At 33.4% G+C, this 16076-nt stretch overlaps 1 protein-coding gene across 1 annotated transcript in view; it reads right to left on the bottom strand.

Moving 5' to 3' along the window:
* Positions 1-16029, bottom strand: part of LOC139483034 (glutamate receptor ionotropic, kainate glr-3-like) — a 17485-nt gene extending 1456 nt beyond the window's left edge. Inside the window, exons 1-5 of the mRNA XM_071267063.1 lie at positions 15899-16029; positions 14960-15050; positions 13921-14239; positions 12728-12945; positions 1613-1875 (exon numbers count right to left, since the gene is read on the bottom strand). Of these exons, the coding sequence (XP_071123164.1) occupies positions 1613-1875; positions 12728-12945; positions 13921-14239; positions 14960-15050; positions 15899-16029 (1022 nt within the window). The remainder of the gene's footprint in view (positions 1-1612; positions 1876-12727; positions 12946-13920; positions 14240-14959; positions 15051-15898) is intronic.
* Between the last annotated feature and the right edge of the window lie 47 nt (positions 16030-16076).

The following is a 16076-nucleotide window of genomic DNA, read 5'->3' as shown; positions in this document are numbered from 1 at the left end:
TGTTTAATAACGTCTACCATTTCGTGATAGACACCGTAAAATTTGCGAAATGTTTTTTCTGCAGAAAAGTGTATAAACTTTTAAATAATTGAATATTAAATATGTTAGGAGAGGTTAGATCAATATGTACCTTTCTCATTTTTCTAAAGCACTGCTTTGTTTGTTTGAATGCTTATTGAAGATTCACTACACAAGTACTCTCGTCACAAAGGTTTTATCTACCAGTTACTTGTAACAAAGCGAGATAATATGTTTTACATGTTAAAAAATGCAGCAAACAAACTTGCATTTGTCATCACAGCATTTGGTTTGACATATTTATAAAAACTAGAGGCTCTAAAGAGCCTATGTCGATCACCTTGGTATATGAGCATACTAAACAAAGGACACGTATGGATGCATGACATAATTGTGTTTTGGTGATGATGATGCGTTTGTAGATCATACTTTACTTAACATTCTTGCTACTTACAATGTTTTCTATCTATAATAAACTTGGCCCTTTAGATTTTGTAAAAATTTACCAAACTTATGAAAATTGTTAAAAATTGACTTTAAAGGACAATAACTCCTTAAAGAGTCAAGTGACCATTTTTGTCATGTTGACTTAATTCTAGATCTTACTTTGCTGAACATTATTGCTGTTGACAGTTTATCTTTATCTATAATAGTATTCAAGATAATAACTAAAAACGGCACAATTTCTTTAAAATTTAACAATTGGGGGCAGCATCCCAAAAACTAATTGTCCGATTCATCTGAAGTTTCCACGGCAGATAGATATTGACTTGATAAACAATTTAACCCCGTGACAGATTTGCTCTAAATGCTTTGGTTTCAGAGTTATAAGCCAAAACCTACATTTTACCCCAATGTTCTATTTTTAGCCATGGCAGCCATCTTGGTTAATTGACAACGTCACCGCACCCTTTTTTTAAAACTAGATACCCTAATAATGATTGTGGCTAAGTTTGGTTAAATTTTGCCAATTAGTTTCAGACGAGAAGATTTGGTAAAAGATTACAAAAATTTACAAAAAAATGGTAAAAAAATGACTGTTAAGGGCAATAGCTTTTTAAGGGGTCAACTGACCATTTTGATCAAGTTGACTTATTTGTAGATTTTACTTTGCTGAACATTATTGCTCTGTACAGTTAATCTCTATCAATAATAATATTCAAGATAATAACCAAAAACGGCAAAATTTCCTTAACATTACCAATTCAGGGGCAGCAACCCAACAACCGGTTGTTTAATTCATCTGAAAATTTCAGGGCAGATAGATCTTGACTTGATTAACAATTTTAGCCTGTCAGAATTTCTCTAAATGCTTTGGTTTCAGAGTTATAAGCCAAAATTTACATTTTACCCCTATGTTTTTTTTTAGCCATGGCAGCCATCTTGGTTTGTTGGCCGGGTCACTGGACACATTTTAAACTAGATTCTCCAATAATGATTGTGTCCAAGTTTTGTTAAATTTGGCCCCGTAGTATCAGAGGAGAAGATTTTTGTAGAAGTTAACGACGACGGACGACGGACACCAAGAGAAGAGAAAAGCTCACTTGGCCCTTTGAGCCAGATGAGTTAAAAATTACAAGAATAAACTTCTTACCCATTTGAGAATTTTTCCACAAAAGGTGAATTATTTGGCAGTCCGATGGCGTACGTAGACATTATATCAGTTGGTAGGAGTGTGACTTGACAGTTATTGGCCACTAACTTTGACGTTCCAGTGTGATCATCAATAAAAGCATATTTTTCTGATAACATCTTTTCTATGTGTGATTTTGTTCCACTGTTTAGTACAGAGGGATCGGTTTTGTTGAATGCAACAATACCTTTCCAAAACAGTTTACGATCCGGAAGATTCGAATCCTGAAAGGTAAAATTGGTCACCTCATAGTGAAGAAATGAAATAGTTGTTGGCTTAATATTAATATTGTTCTATATGAAAAATAAGCATATTGAACTGATTGCTTATCAGGAAACACTCCACAAGCGACTTAATGGCATAGAAGTTAACAAGAAAAGGTAACCGTACGGCCTTCAACAATAAACAAATCCCATACCACATAGTCAGCTATAAAAGACCCAAAAATGTAAAACAATTGAAACGAGAAAACGAACGGCCTGATTTATATACAATACAATGAACGAGAAACATACAACAACAAACGACAGCTATCCATTCTATTTTCCTTACTTTGTTAGTTCATACAGCTGACCGAAAGTGTATAACACGAATAGATCAATAAGTTAGCAGTCTAAAAACCTATTCAACTGAATTACGTGTTCCCTTTCTTAGCAAATCAACCCATATGGATCAATAGAAGGAAACATTTGATAGATTTAAGTACAAAAAGAGCACACCTTGCATTTGAATTATGGCTAAAAGTGGCAAACCTTGAAATAGAACATTTAAGAATAAACAGCTGCGCCATGAGCGCATGATACGCCCGACGTTTTGTGTGGAAGTTTTATGCAATAATCATAAATAGTTTCTGAGAAAGTTTTAAGCAATAACCATTTATTGTTTTTGAGACACGGCGGGACATGTGAACAACCCCCCCCCCCCCTGAACCTTACAAATATCACTTAAGTAAAATGTTGAATCAAACCAAAAAGTATGCAGATCTTTAGATTAATATAACAAAGAAGTGTGTACAGTTTCAAGCAATAATCATAAACTGCTTTTGAGATACGGCGCGACCTGTAAAAAAAAAACCTTTTTACAAATATCACTAAAATAAAATTTTGAATCAAACCAAAAGTATACAGATCTTTAGATTAATATAACAAAGAAGTGTGTACAGTTTCAAGCAAAAATCATAAATTGTTTTTGAGATACGGCGTGACATGTAAAAAAAAACCCTCTCCTTTTTTTACAAAACACTCAATAACTCAAAAATAAAATTTTGAGTCATAACCAAAAAGTATACAGATCTTTAGATTAATATAACAAAGAAGTGTGTAAAGTTTTAAGCAATAATCATAAATCGTTTTTGAGATACGGCATGACATGAAACCACCCCCCCCTCTTTTTTTTTTTTTTTTACAAAATACTCAATTACTCAAAAATGAAATTTTGAATCATCACCAAAAAGTATACAGATCTTTAGATTAATATAACAAAGAAGTGTGCAAAGTTTTAAGCAATAATCATAAATCGTTTTTGAGATACGGCGCGACATGTAAAAAAAAACTCCCCCTTTTTTACAAAATACTCAATAACTCAAAAATGAAATTTTGAATCATCACCAAAAAGTATACAGATATTAAGATTAATAACAACTAAGAAGTGTGTAAAGTTTTAAGCAATAATCAAGAATCGTTTTTGAGATACGGTGCGACATGTGAAAAAAACACACCCCTGTTTTAGTTACAAAGTGCCGTAACTCAAAAAGTTTAAATCTTATTTTCACCAAAAAGTATACAGATCATTTGACCATGATAAAACACAACTATATTAAGTTTCATGAAACTTTGATAAGTAATTCTCAAGTTCGATGCGACATGTTTTCGCCGGACAGACAGACGGACAGACGGACGGACGGACGGACGGACGGACGGACGGACGGACGGACGGACACAGGACATTTGTATACCATAATACGTCCCGTCAAAATTTTGACGAGCGTATAAAAAAGGATAACAAATATTGTCACAAATACCGCACTTTATCAGATTATGCAATCATTATCTTTTATTTGCGAGCAGAAGAAATAAGATAAGAACACGATTTCACATTACATATTAATATTAATCCACCATTTCTACATAAGAAAAAATAATTTAATGTCTGTACCAAGTCTGGAATATGACATATGTTATCCATTCGTTTGATGCGTTTGAGCTTTTGATTTTGCCTTTTGATAACGGATTTTCTGTTTTGAATTTTTGTTTGAGTTCAGTATTTTATGATTTTACATATTAATAAGAAGATGTTCCAATTGAAACTTTTTTTCATCTGACAAAAACTAAATGATAAACGCTGTTAGATAGTTTTCCAATCATGGATCAAGCAAAGTAACTAGAGAGTAGAAAATTTTATTTTATTTTAGTTTACCATTCAGAATGATGAACTGCCTTTCACAGTTTGCTTTTTATTTCATGGAATACAAATCATCTGTAAACGTACATAACTGTATGATACTGGAAAGATTTCTCCTTTCCAATTTTAAGTTTTTTTTTCTTGACAATAATGTTTCGATGACTTCTTTATATTCTTAATAAAAAAATAAAATGTTGACGTAAAATCAAAATTGAATGTAAATATATATATATATAACTCGTCTAAACATCAAACCAACAATGTTAGATCTGCTTTCGCAAATTTTTGGTTCTTCCCTCGCCGGGATTCGAACCCATGCTACTGTGATATCGTGACACCGAATCGCCTGCACTGCAGCCGTCTCGCTAGACCACACGACCACCTGGGCTCTCAAAAAAAGAGCTTTCGCTGGCCGTGTGTTACCTTTCTTCGTCAGTTTTAATCTAGCGTACTACAGTACATGATATATATAGTACTGCAACTGACATCGAAAAAGACGCTTAGTTAACTAGTTTAATGGTCCGGAATAACACACGGCTTCAAATTGTTTTAAATGATAGAATAATATCTATATTTTAATTTCCGTCGGGTCGTAAAAAGTTTCTATGGTCACATTTTTGTATTTTATCCCTTTAATGGGGGTACCCCTGAATTTACGGTTTGGGTTGTTACCATAAAATCAAAAAAAAAAATTTTGGTTAAATTTCCCGCTATTTTCGTAAATATTTTCTATGCACATATCATCAAGGATCATCGGAATGATGAAGATATAAATATAATACCATCTCCAAGTAAAACCTTCAAAGTTGGCTGTTTTTTAGATAGAAATTTAACGCGTTTTTCTTTGAAAACAAGAAAACATATGATTCAAAAACAGTATTTGACATTTGAGAGGACAAAGCATATTATTGCTATACTGCATGCACATTTTGTTGGGCAAATTCAAAACAATTTTGTCAAAAACTCAAAAATAAAAACATCATTTGTACCTTTTTTAATTGCGGAAATTTCCTATCCGTCAATCAGCTCCACCATTTATTTTTTCCTTCACAATGAATTTAATAGTTTCGATGTGATTATGTATATTTTGTAGGAGAAGTTAATTTATTTTTGAGTGATTTGAATATATATAGTAGTTCTATCGTGTATTTTCTGTAAATAAGTTATATTTTGGTTAATAAAATTTTGACTATATAAAAGTTAACCAAATCCTTCGGATAAGAGGTTTAATGACTATAGTTGACATTGTGTGAAAATACATTGTATTTTTAATGTTTAACCTCAGAGCAATTAAAATGCATGCAAGTGGTCGGGGGAAAAGCACTTTTGAAGTTTCGCAGAGATTTGGTGTGTGACAAGGTGATGCTAAAACCAACTTCTCTTGATATTCTGCTTTCCGTGGGCGAATCATCAGTGATGTTATGAGAAGGCAAAATTGGTGCGTCTTTAAATTAGATTTATTGATTGATTGATGGTTGCTTAACATCCAGTGGCAAATATTTCATGCATGTTCAGGACGAGAACAAGTTAACAATAAAAACAATAGGTAGGTTTTGTCGTAATAGAGGTCATTCGGGATGATAATCGGAAAATTTAGACTGCCACTGGAAAATGATGGTATATTGGATTGGGACAGAAATTTTCCATTGCAACATGCCACCTACGGATCCCTCAAAGAGTTGATGCAAGGGTTTTTAACGTGCAAAAAACGTGAAACTCCCTTTACACGAGGCATCGGATTTAACGTCCCCATTCTGACCGGACGTGACTGTGAACGTGATACATCCCGCACAGCTAAACGGACGCCCCACTTCGTTTTACTGCCGGTCGGGGGAAGACCAAGTGACCATATTTCGTTTCTTCAGTCACCCTTGGGAAACTTTAAATTAGAAACAACAGAAATCCATATATGTGATCAAACTGATCGACATGTATCCTCACAACCTGACACTTTTTTACGATCTCGCGCTCAGTTTCTTCCTTATAGTTTGATATGAAAACAGGGTTTTTGTGTAAAAGAAACACCTTTAAAAAAAACCCAGAAACTACGCAAAACTGAGTCCTCTAAACGTGTTGACAGTCTTTTAAGTTGTGCTTATTAATCTGAGTAATCATTTATCCATGCATAACCAAGTTCTTATTGAAGTCAACACCTGTGCAATTAAGTAAAACAGTTACTGAAAAATTAGAATTTGAACTTGCTCTCAGTTCATTAATAACGATTGTTAGTGATTTGATTTGTTCTTCCATAAGAAAAAGCCATTCTTATGTAGCACATCCTCTATATATACCGATCAATTTTACCCAAGATTGTCTCTGATGCTTACCAAACTGCCAAAATCAAGAACTAACTAGATATTGTGACACCTTTCAGACACAGTGGGGCCAAGGGATATAAAATATAGAGTTTAGCTCTGAACTCAATTTAGGGGATGCCATATCTGCTGCAGGAAAATTGAAGTCTATGTTAAGACTTTCAGAATTACACCAAGGTGTGTCTGAAAATACCAAATACATTAAAAGAAGAACAATTACTTCACCCTGCCACCAGTGCTCTTATGAGCTATGTCCTCGTTTTGGTATTTCCATGGAAATGATGCCCGCATAGCTTGTTAATAGATATAGGAAGATGTGGTATGAGTGCCAATGATACAACACACCATCCAAGTCACAATGTATAAAAGTAAACCATTATAGGTCACGGTCCGGTCTTTAACACGGAGCCTAGGCTCAAAAGTCCATTTGTTAGTTAATTGATGAAAAATAACACAAAGGCGCTTCTGAACCGTATATTATCCCTAAAGATAACAAAAATTCGTAAATGTATGGCTATTACAAAATCAATCGTTTCTATTGCAACATTCGACCCATTACATTTGGGCTTGGCAGTGCAGATACATCATGCATATGAATATGGGAATATGGGTCACGAACATTGATCGAACTTTTGTACTCACATTTCTTTTGTGTTTCCTATGCAAAGCTTAGACTATATCTGACGAGTTTGACCGAATCATGACGGTATTTACGCTCCAGATAGCATTTGTACTCAAAAACTGTGTTTGCTTTGCACAAACTCTGTCCTGCGCCGAACTTGTTCTTATAAAAAAGGGAAGTGGCTTGTAATGCTAATACGCGTACTGAATCCGCATATGATGACTACGAGATTGATTCATGTCCCTATTTTATGAATACTTGAGCTATTGTGTGTCGCTTTTAAAAGTTATATAAGGATCATGACTGATTTTAAATTACAACATTAGAAAATTGGCATTGCATTGCATAATTTTTAATCCTTCCCTTAAACTGACTTTGTTTTACACTCAATTTTTTTTTAAACCTCGCATTCGCCTCGGGTGACTATAGTATATTTTGTGTTATAACTGCTCTTTCCAGACTTTGCAAATACACAATATGTATATATCTATAACTAGATACTAATGGTAACAAAATACACAACCTTTAAGATGCAAAATTAAAAACAATGTTTCAGCGCTTCAATTTAGTTTTTTTTCAAAGATAGAAAAAATATTGAAATAATTTGATAAACTGGTGTTTTATACGTTAGAAAATAATTCTGTAATATACTATAGTGAAATACTATACACAATATGAAAGTTTATGGATGTGAAAAGGTCAAGGCCACTTCTTCTTTTGCTATGTCTTAAATGGAAAAAAATCAGAAGGTTCCAAATCAACGCCATTTTGTAATGGCAGCTCTTCATATAAGTAGTCAAATTTGTCGTTTTAACATCGTTTATAGCATATGCTTATGATTGAATCGTTTTGTAGTATTCTATTGAATAAATATTAGAATATTTCTCCTTTTTGTCCTTGTGGTTGAAATATTGATATTTTTTTGTCTGACCTTTGACCTCAATTTCACAAAATTGTGACCACTGTGGATTTTTACGACCCAACTTTTCTTATTGTACACGTTTTCCTCTTTCCATCGATATATAATTTAGGTGTGTGTTCTTCCGGACCATTAAAGTTTTAAAAAATGAACTCTGGTTGCAGTGCTAATAAGGCATGAAGATGTTATTGTTACAGATCAGCTAAATTATCTATAGTAAAGGATCCTACAAATTAATGTAATATACAGTCACAGAAAATAATTATATTTATAAGTACGTCTGAGTCAGTGACAACTCTACAACAGATGTATCCATCGGATCGCCATCAATGATGGTGATACATGGCTGTGTACATAATGTATATACAATTCGTCTAAACATCAACCCAACAATGTTAGATCTGTAAATTTGCTTTCGCAAATTTTTGGTTCTTCCCTCGCCGGGATTCGAACCCATGCTACTGTGATATCGTGACACCAAATCGCCTGCACTGCAGCCGTCCCGCTAGACCACACGACCACCTGGGCTCTCAAAAAAAGAGCTTTCGCTGGCCGTGTGTTACCTTTCCTCGTCAGTTTTAATCTAGCGGTGAACTACAGTACATGATATATAAGGCATGAAGATGTTATTGTTACAGATCAGCTAAATTATCTATAGTAAAGGATCCTACAAATTAATGTAATATACAGTCACAGAAAATAATTATATTTATAAGTACGTCTGAGTCAGTGACAACTCTACAACAGATGTATCCATCGGAGCGCCATCAATGATGGTGATACATGGCTGTGTACATAATGTATATACAACTCGTCTAAACATCAACCCAACAATGTTAGATCTGTAAATTTGCTTTCGCAAATTTTTGGTTCTTCCCTCGCCGGGATTCGAACCCATGCTACTGTGATATCGTGACACCAAATCGCCTGCACTGCAGCCGTCCCGCTAGATCACACGACCACCTGGGCTCTCAAAAAAAGAGCTTTCGCTGGCCGTGTGTTACCTTTCCTCGTCAGTTTTAATCTAGCGGCGTACTACAGTACATGATATATAAGGCATGAAGATGTTATTGTTACAGTAACATCTTCATGCCTTATATATCTTGTACTGTAGAAATATCAACCCAACAATGTTGGATCCGCAAATTGTTTGTTCTTCCCTCACCGGGATTCGGACCCATGCTACTGAGATATCGTGACACCAAATCGCCTGCACTGTAGCCGTCCCGCTAGACCACACGACCACCTGAGCTTCTATAATAAAGCTTTCGGGGGCCGTGTGTTACCTTTCCTCGTCAGTTCTAATCTAGCGTCGTACTACAGTACATGATATATAAGGCATGAAGATGTTATTGTTACAGATCAGCTCATAAATATCTATACATATATATATACAAGTCTAAATTTAAAACTATGATTGCTTTGGATCAAAACCGTGTGCATGTAAAACAAATTTCGTTGTAGAAGGGTCTAAATACAGCACAAACAACATTTTCAAAAAAAAAAAAAAAAAAAAAATGAAAAGTATATTTAAACAAAACGCATTTGACTAACAGGTCGAACAACTAATGTTCCTTAACCCTGCTGACTGCCATTGGCGATTGCCATAAAAAATGATCACAAGATGTAACAAAATGGATCTTAATATAACTTTAATACTAAACAGAAAACAATAAACTTGTGGCCAAGATATTGTGCCACAAACATTACATGCATTAGGTGTCGATATTTTTTTAGTACACCAGATCCGGATTTCGACAATAAATGTCTCTTCAGTGATGTTAGGGATCAAAACGATATTAGGAAGGCCATATAATTTACCCTCAATTTAAGATAAACTCTTGAAATTTAAGGGTCAATGGAGGATGAACGGATCATATAAACCGGAGGGAAAATATGATACAAGGCCAAAGGAAAAAATTTAAACAAGTCTAAATCGAAAACTACGTTCAAACCTATGATTGCATTGGACAAAAACCGCATTTTTTTATATGTGCATGTAAAACAAATTTCGTCGTAGAAGGGTCTAAATACAGCACAAACAAATAACTGGCCTAAACATCAACCCAACAACTTTGAACCAGTGACAAATTTACAGATCTAACATTGTTGGTTTGATGTTTAGACGAGTTATATATATATATATATATGTATATATGTATATACAACTCGTCTAAACATCAACCCAACAATGTTAGATCTGTAAATTTGCTACAGGTAATTTAGCTGATTTGTAAGAATAACATCTTCATGCCTTATATATCATGTACTGTAGTACGATACTAGATTAAAACTGACGTGGAAAGGTAACACACGGCCACCGAAAACTTCATTTTTATGAAGCCCAGGTGGTCGTGTGGTTTAGCGGGACGGCTACAGTGCAGGCGATTTGGTGTCACGATATCTCATTAGCATGTATTCGACTCCCGGCGAGGGAAGAACAAAACATTTGCGAAAGCAATATATATATATATACGAGTCTAAATTGAAAACTACGTTCAAACCTATGATTGCGTTGGATAAAACCCGCCATTTTTATACGTGTGCATGTAAAACAAATTTCGTTGTAGAAGGGTCTAAATACAGCACAAACAACATTTTGCAAAAGACCAAAAAAGTGAAAAAGTATATTTAAACAAATCGCATTTGACTAACAGGTCGAACAACTGATGTTCTTAAACCCTGCTGACTGCCAAATAAAATTGATTACCAGATGTAACAAAATGGATCTTAATATAAATTTAATACTAAACAGAAAACGATAAACTTGTGAAAAAGATGTCATGCCACAAACACAAGGTGTCAATATTTTTTTTGTACACCAGATCTAGATTTCGACAATATATGTCTCTTCAGTGATGTTAGGGATCGAAACGGTATTTGGAAGGCCATATAATTTACCCTCAATTTCAGATAGACTCTTAAATTTTAAGTGTCAATATAGGATGAACGGATCATATCAACCGGAGGGAAAATATTATATATACAGTTTGAAGATTTATTAAATTACCAGTTTAAATTACAGGGCTCCATTCATTTGGGATGGATGTATAAGTACGTAGCCACGTTCATTTTTTTTACCTTATTAGATAAAACTTATTCTTCTAATCATTATTAAACTGCTTTTCAATTGGAAGGCTTAAACATGTAATTCTGTTGCAATTGTCCTACCGTTGTCAAATTTGAAATATTATACCAACTTGGATCGGTTAGGGCATTTTTTATCTTTTTGTTTATACATATGTTATACAAATGTATTATCATACCAGAAATTTAGGATTGGGTCAAAATGTTTACGGTTATTCAGGATTAAACACTAGTTGGGATTTTCATGTAAAAATAAAAGAGCGAGTAAAGCTCAATTTTTTATGACTTCAGTAAGAAACTATTTCAATCTCCGATATGTAATACGATGCCGTTTAAAAAAATATGTGCGGAAATTAAAAAACAAATGTTGCCTTCAAAAATACAACTTCTGGCACAATTAAAGGATGCAATGCTCCAAATGTTTTAATGCACAGAGAAAGAGACATCTTCCTACACCATTGTACATGAGGTATCTGATTTAATCTCTACAATTTAACTGAGGGCTGCTTACATACTCAGGTTATATTGTGCCAAAAGTATTTTGTTTTTTTATGAAATAGTAAAATGAGTATACGTTAATGAAAAATCAACATACGTATTTATAATATGCATTCGAATGATAGTTCCAATTAAAGAAAAGACAAGTTTTGGAGCCCTTTTACAACTAGACATGTTTTGCAGTTCAGTGACGTCGATGTGGACAAGTTTAGGGGAGTCGGACACGTTGGGAGGGGGACACGTTTCTGAGTGTTACATATGATATATAAAAAGTAAAGAAAATGTGGTATGATTGCCAATGAGACAACTCTCCACAAGAGACCAAATGACACAGAAATTAACAATATATGGATTGATTGATCTACAACGCATCAATGCCAGAAAATTCGTGTTTAAGGTAGCACAATACAAAGATTTTTCATCCCCAATCAGACATCTTTAAACTGATGTAATTCCACTCATCTTTCTTTAAACTTTATAAATGAGGTACCAAAAGAAAGAAGAAGGATTAATCTTTAAAATTGTGATAATTTCATTATGACATAATTATTACATAATTAATTGTTATGTAATTAGTTGATATTGTGATGTCCATTCTTGAATGAATTTAGCTTCTTTGTTATTCATAGCATCCCAAAATATTTTATAGATTCTTGCACAACACAGTTTGACCTCCAAAACTGTGTCTCAGATTTTTTCTATTGTATTTCATTCTCTCATAAATCTTCAATGAAGTTTGCAACATCAATTCATAAGAGACCACTAAATTTAATTGGGTATAAACTTTGTTCTATTGATATTTTTGGAAATCTGAGACACAGTTTTGGAGGTCAAGCTGTGTTGTACAAAAATCTATAAAATATTTTAGGATGCTATGAAGAACAAAGACGCTAAATTCATTCAAGTGTGGACATCACAATATAGCAACTAATTACATAAGAATTAATTATGTAATAGTTATGTCACAATGAAATTATCACAATTTGAAAGATTAATCTTTCTTCTTTCTTTCGGTACCTCATTAATAAAATATAAAGAAGGATGACATGAATTACATCAGTTTAAAGCTGTCTGATTGGGAGTGAAAAAATCTTTGTATTGTGCTACCTTAAACTGTTGCATCAAGTCATACAGAATATAAATTCGAATTTTAATATTTGTGTGCATTACTTTGTCATGTTTATTTATATAAATCAAATTTCATTAATTAAGCATACAGCATCTTTTGACATTACCTTGAAAATAGATTCGTATATGGAATCACCTGCAATACCCCATTTATACTCATCTTGAGCAATTAGGCCTTTGATATCATCGAATGGTGGTTTGTTTTTTCGAACTGTCAGAAAAGCCACAAAATTTGCACTGTACGTGGCCGCCATTATTATACAAAATATCCACCAACAGCTTAGAAGTGTTCGTCCTGATGAGGATGCAGCCATATGTTCTCCGCCTGAAATGTGCAAATTATAACTGAAATCAATTTCTTAGCCCCTCATTAAAACGGGCAAATCAATATGGACAATAATTATGGTTCTGTTTATTTCATAATCTAAATACATAAAAAAAAGATATGGTACGATGGCCAAAAATAAAACTATCCTTAAATACCAAAAGAACAGTATTGACAGTTTATTATAATATAGTATATGTTTGATTAATTGTTCATATTAAAACAAATAGTTCTCTAATAATTTGATAAAGCAAGGTGTTAATAGCAATCACCATTTGTCTTCGGAAGAAATACAAAGAAAAAAGTAAAATCACAAAAATACTGAACTCCGAGGAAAAGTCAAAACGAAAAGTCCCTTATCAAATGGCAAAATCAAAAGCTAAAGTACATCAAACGAGTGGATAACAACTGTCACATTCCTAACTTGGTATAAGCATTATCTTATGTAGAAAAAAACAACACTTCTACTTATAGACATTCAAATTAATGAAAATTGTTTATTTCAGCCGATCATTAATTCAGCATTGCAATCATGTCAATATTGGCAAGAAATACGGATATTAGTTTAACATTTTGACTTAAGTATAAAAAGCAAAGAAAGTGTTAAACTTAAAATAGAGATATAGCATCATTTATCTGTAAATAGTCACTATATGAGCGGTAGCAGTTCATGCTTAAGTTTTTCTGAAGAATTACCTTGTATGACATTTAAAAAAGCAATAGTCTACACACTATTTGTCCATTTTGTTGCAATATGTTGGGATGAAGTTCTGCGGTTTATTACAGTAATCTTAAAAAATTACAGATCAAGTTCAATCTTAAACAATGATATCAATGTTCAGTCCAAAAAGTACAAACATGCATAGCAACTTTATTTAATATATTGCTTCGAAAGACAGGGGACACTGTAATGGCATATTATTACTCACAAATACTTGTAGCAATAAACATCCGTAGAGTAGTTTTGTGACTGACCTTGAGTTAACAAAGCTCCATACATATACCAGAATGAATCAGACATATTATGTAGACCTCTTTTACCCTGTCTTTTGTTGTAAAACGGGTTGGTATTTTCAAGAAGGCAAAGGATAAAGGACGCAGTAGGTAGACAAATTCCAACCAATATTAACACTGTTGTACTAAGAGGATCTAGTAATCTTGTCCATTTTGAATTGTCTGGATCAGACTTTTTGAAAATGATTGAGGAAAACTCATAAAAGTAGGGATATGTAAAATCCATCACTGTTTCTCTATCTGCATGAACTGTAAGGGCTGCTGCTACAATGTCTACCCCCTAAAAATATAATCAAGGTTTTATATATTTACATCATGTAAAGTATTACAAACAAAGATAAAGCTGAAGACGAAATCATGACTCGACAAAAGGAAACTTTATTTTGATGAATCCTAGTTGGTCGAAGGTTCTAGGGCGCTGAACATTTGCAGATTTAACATCGTTAACTTTGATACTTGGTATTTATAAATTATGTAAAACCGGTGTACTCAGAGTTTATATATAATAGTCTTAACATTTGCACAACGGTACTAACATATAAAGATGATAATAAACGAAGATGATGTTTTGAATTCATGTTGACAGTTATTTCGGCTAAAAAACATTCCTCATGATCAATAATTATATAAAACAACGCCATGGCTAGAAAAGAAAAAGACCAACAGACGAACAATAGTACTCATAACCAAACATAGAAAACTAACCACTGAGCAACATCAACCCCATCAAAAACTGTGTGTGAACTCTGATGTTACGAAAGGGTAAGCAGATGAACTTAGATCATTCCTGACCAAGCCATGACTTTATTTATACCAGTAACTTAAATAAATAATTTTTAAATCACTAATGTGAACTATATTTTTCACTTCCTATATATTTCAGACTACTGTTGAAAAAAACATTATAAAAAACGTTTTATGATTATTTCAGGAAGCTTCACTAATGGTTACAAATAGTTTTAATCAATTCATTGTCTCTTTCCTAATGAATTATACAAACCCTTTGTTGCAGTTGTCCTATCATACCATTCCATGAACCATTGTATTTTTCAGCTCCCCAATTCCCATCAGGTGGTGGTTGAATTTCATATCTATATATAGTCGAAAGTATATTTTATATTATATATACAAAATATCCTACTTTAATTTTTCCCAGACTAAATAAGGCGTGCACCGATTGACGAAAGTGTGTTCATAAAACAATAACGTTTGGTTTTAGAAATAGTTTGTACGCTACAAAATTATATATATTTTTTTATATAAAACCTGATTGAACCTTTACTAAAATTTTACTGACGTGGTAAAAAATACAGCGACATGAATTCTTTCAAAAAGCAGCATTAGTTAGCCGATGTTTAAATCTGATAAATCGATTAAAGAATAAAAATAATAACGTAATTTACAAAAATGAAGGAAATTCGTGAACTACAAAAAAGTAAAATATCAAAAAGATCGAACTCAAAACGAATTTCTCAAATCAAATGGCATTCAAAGTCACACGCTCAAACACACCATAAAAATTGACTGTCATATTTCAGACTTTGCACAGGCAAAATGAACCAGACTGGATGCGATGGCAGAGTATGCATCCTTTGCTATGCATACATTACAACCATGAAAATCAACCCTCAATAAAACTATCACAACCCAGAATAGGACACAACTGGTAAATTGTACATCAGACGACTTTTCCAGTTTTCTATAGAATAAGGACACAAAAATAGTATCGGACAACCAATTCGGGATTGTGACCTAAAAACGTGAGAGGTGTTGATTTTAGTCTTGGTTTTTTAAGAAGTTTTGTGCAAGGAACACAGCAGAAATTAATGTAAATGAGGAGCGAAAGATACCAGAGGAACATTTAAACTAAAAAATCGAAAATAAGCTGACCACGCCATGGCTAAAATGGAAAAAGATAAACAGACAAATAATAGCATACAAAACAACACATTCTACTAAAGACTGAGCAACACAAACCCCACCTAATACTGGGAGTAAACCTGGGGTGCTGCGGAAAGGGTTGGCAGATCCTGCTCGACATGTGGCACCTGTCGTTATATTTGCATACATTTTAAATAAGCTCAAAAATAGTGCATTTGAATAACGCTTTGTACAAC

Source organism: Mytilus edulis, chromosome 7 (genome assembly GCF_963676685.1).
Source record: "Mytilus edulis chromosome 7, xbMytEdul2.2, whole genome shotgun sequence".
NCBI classification, from domain to species: Eukaryota; Metazoa; Mollusca; class Bivalvia; order Mytilida; family Mytilidae; genus Mytilus; species Mytilus edulis.
The sequence above is the reverse complement of the archived record's forward strand: the minus strand, read 5'-3'. Positions and strand labels throughout refer to the sequence as shown.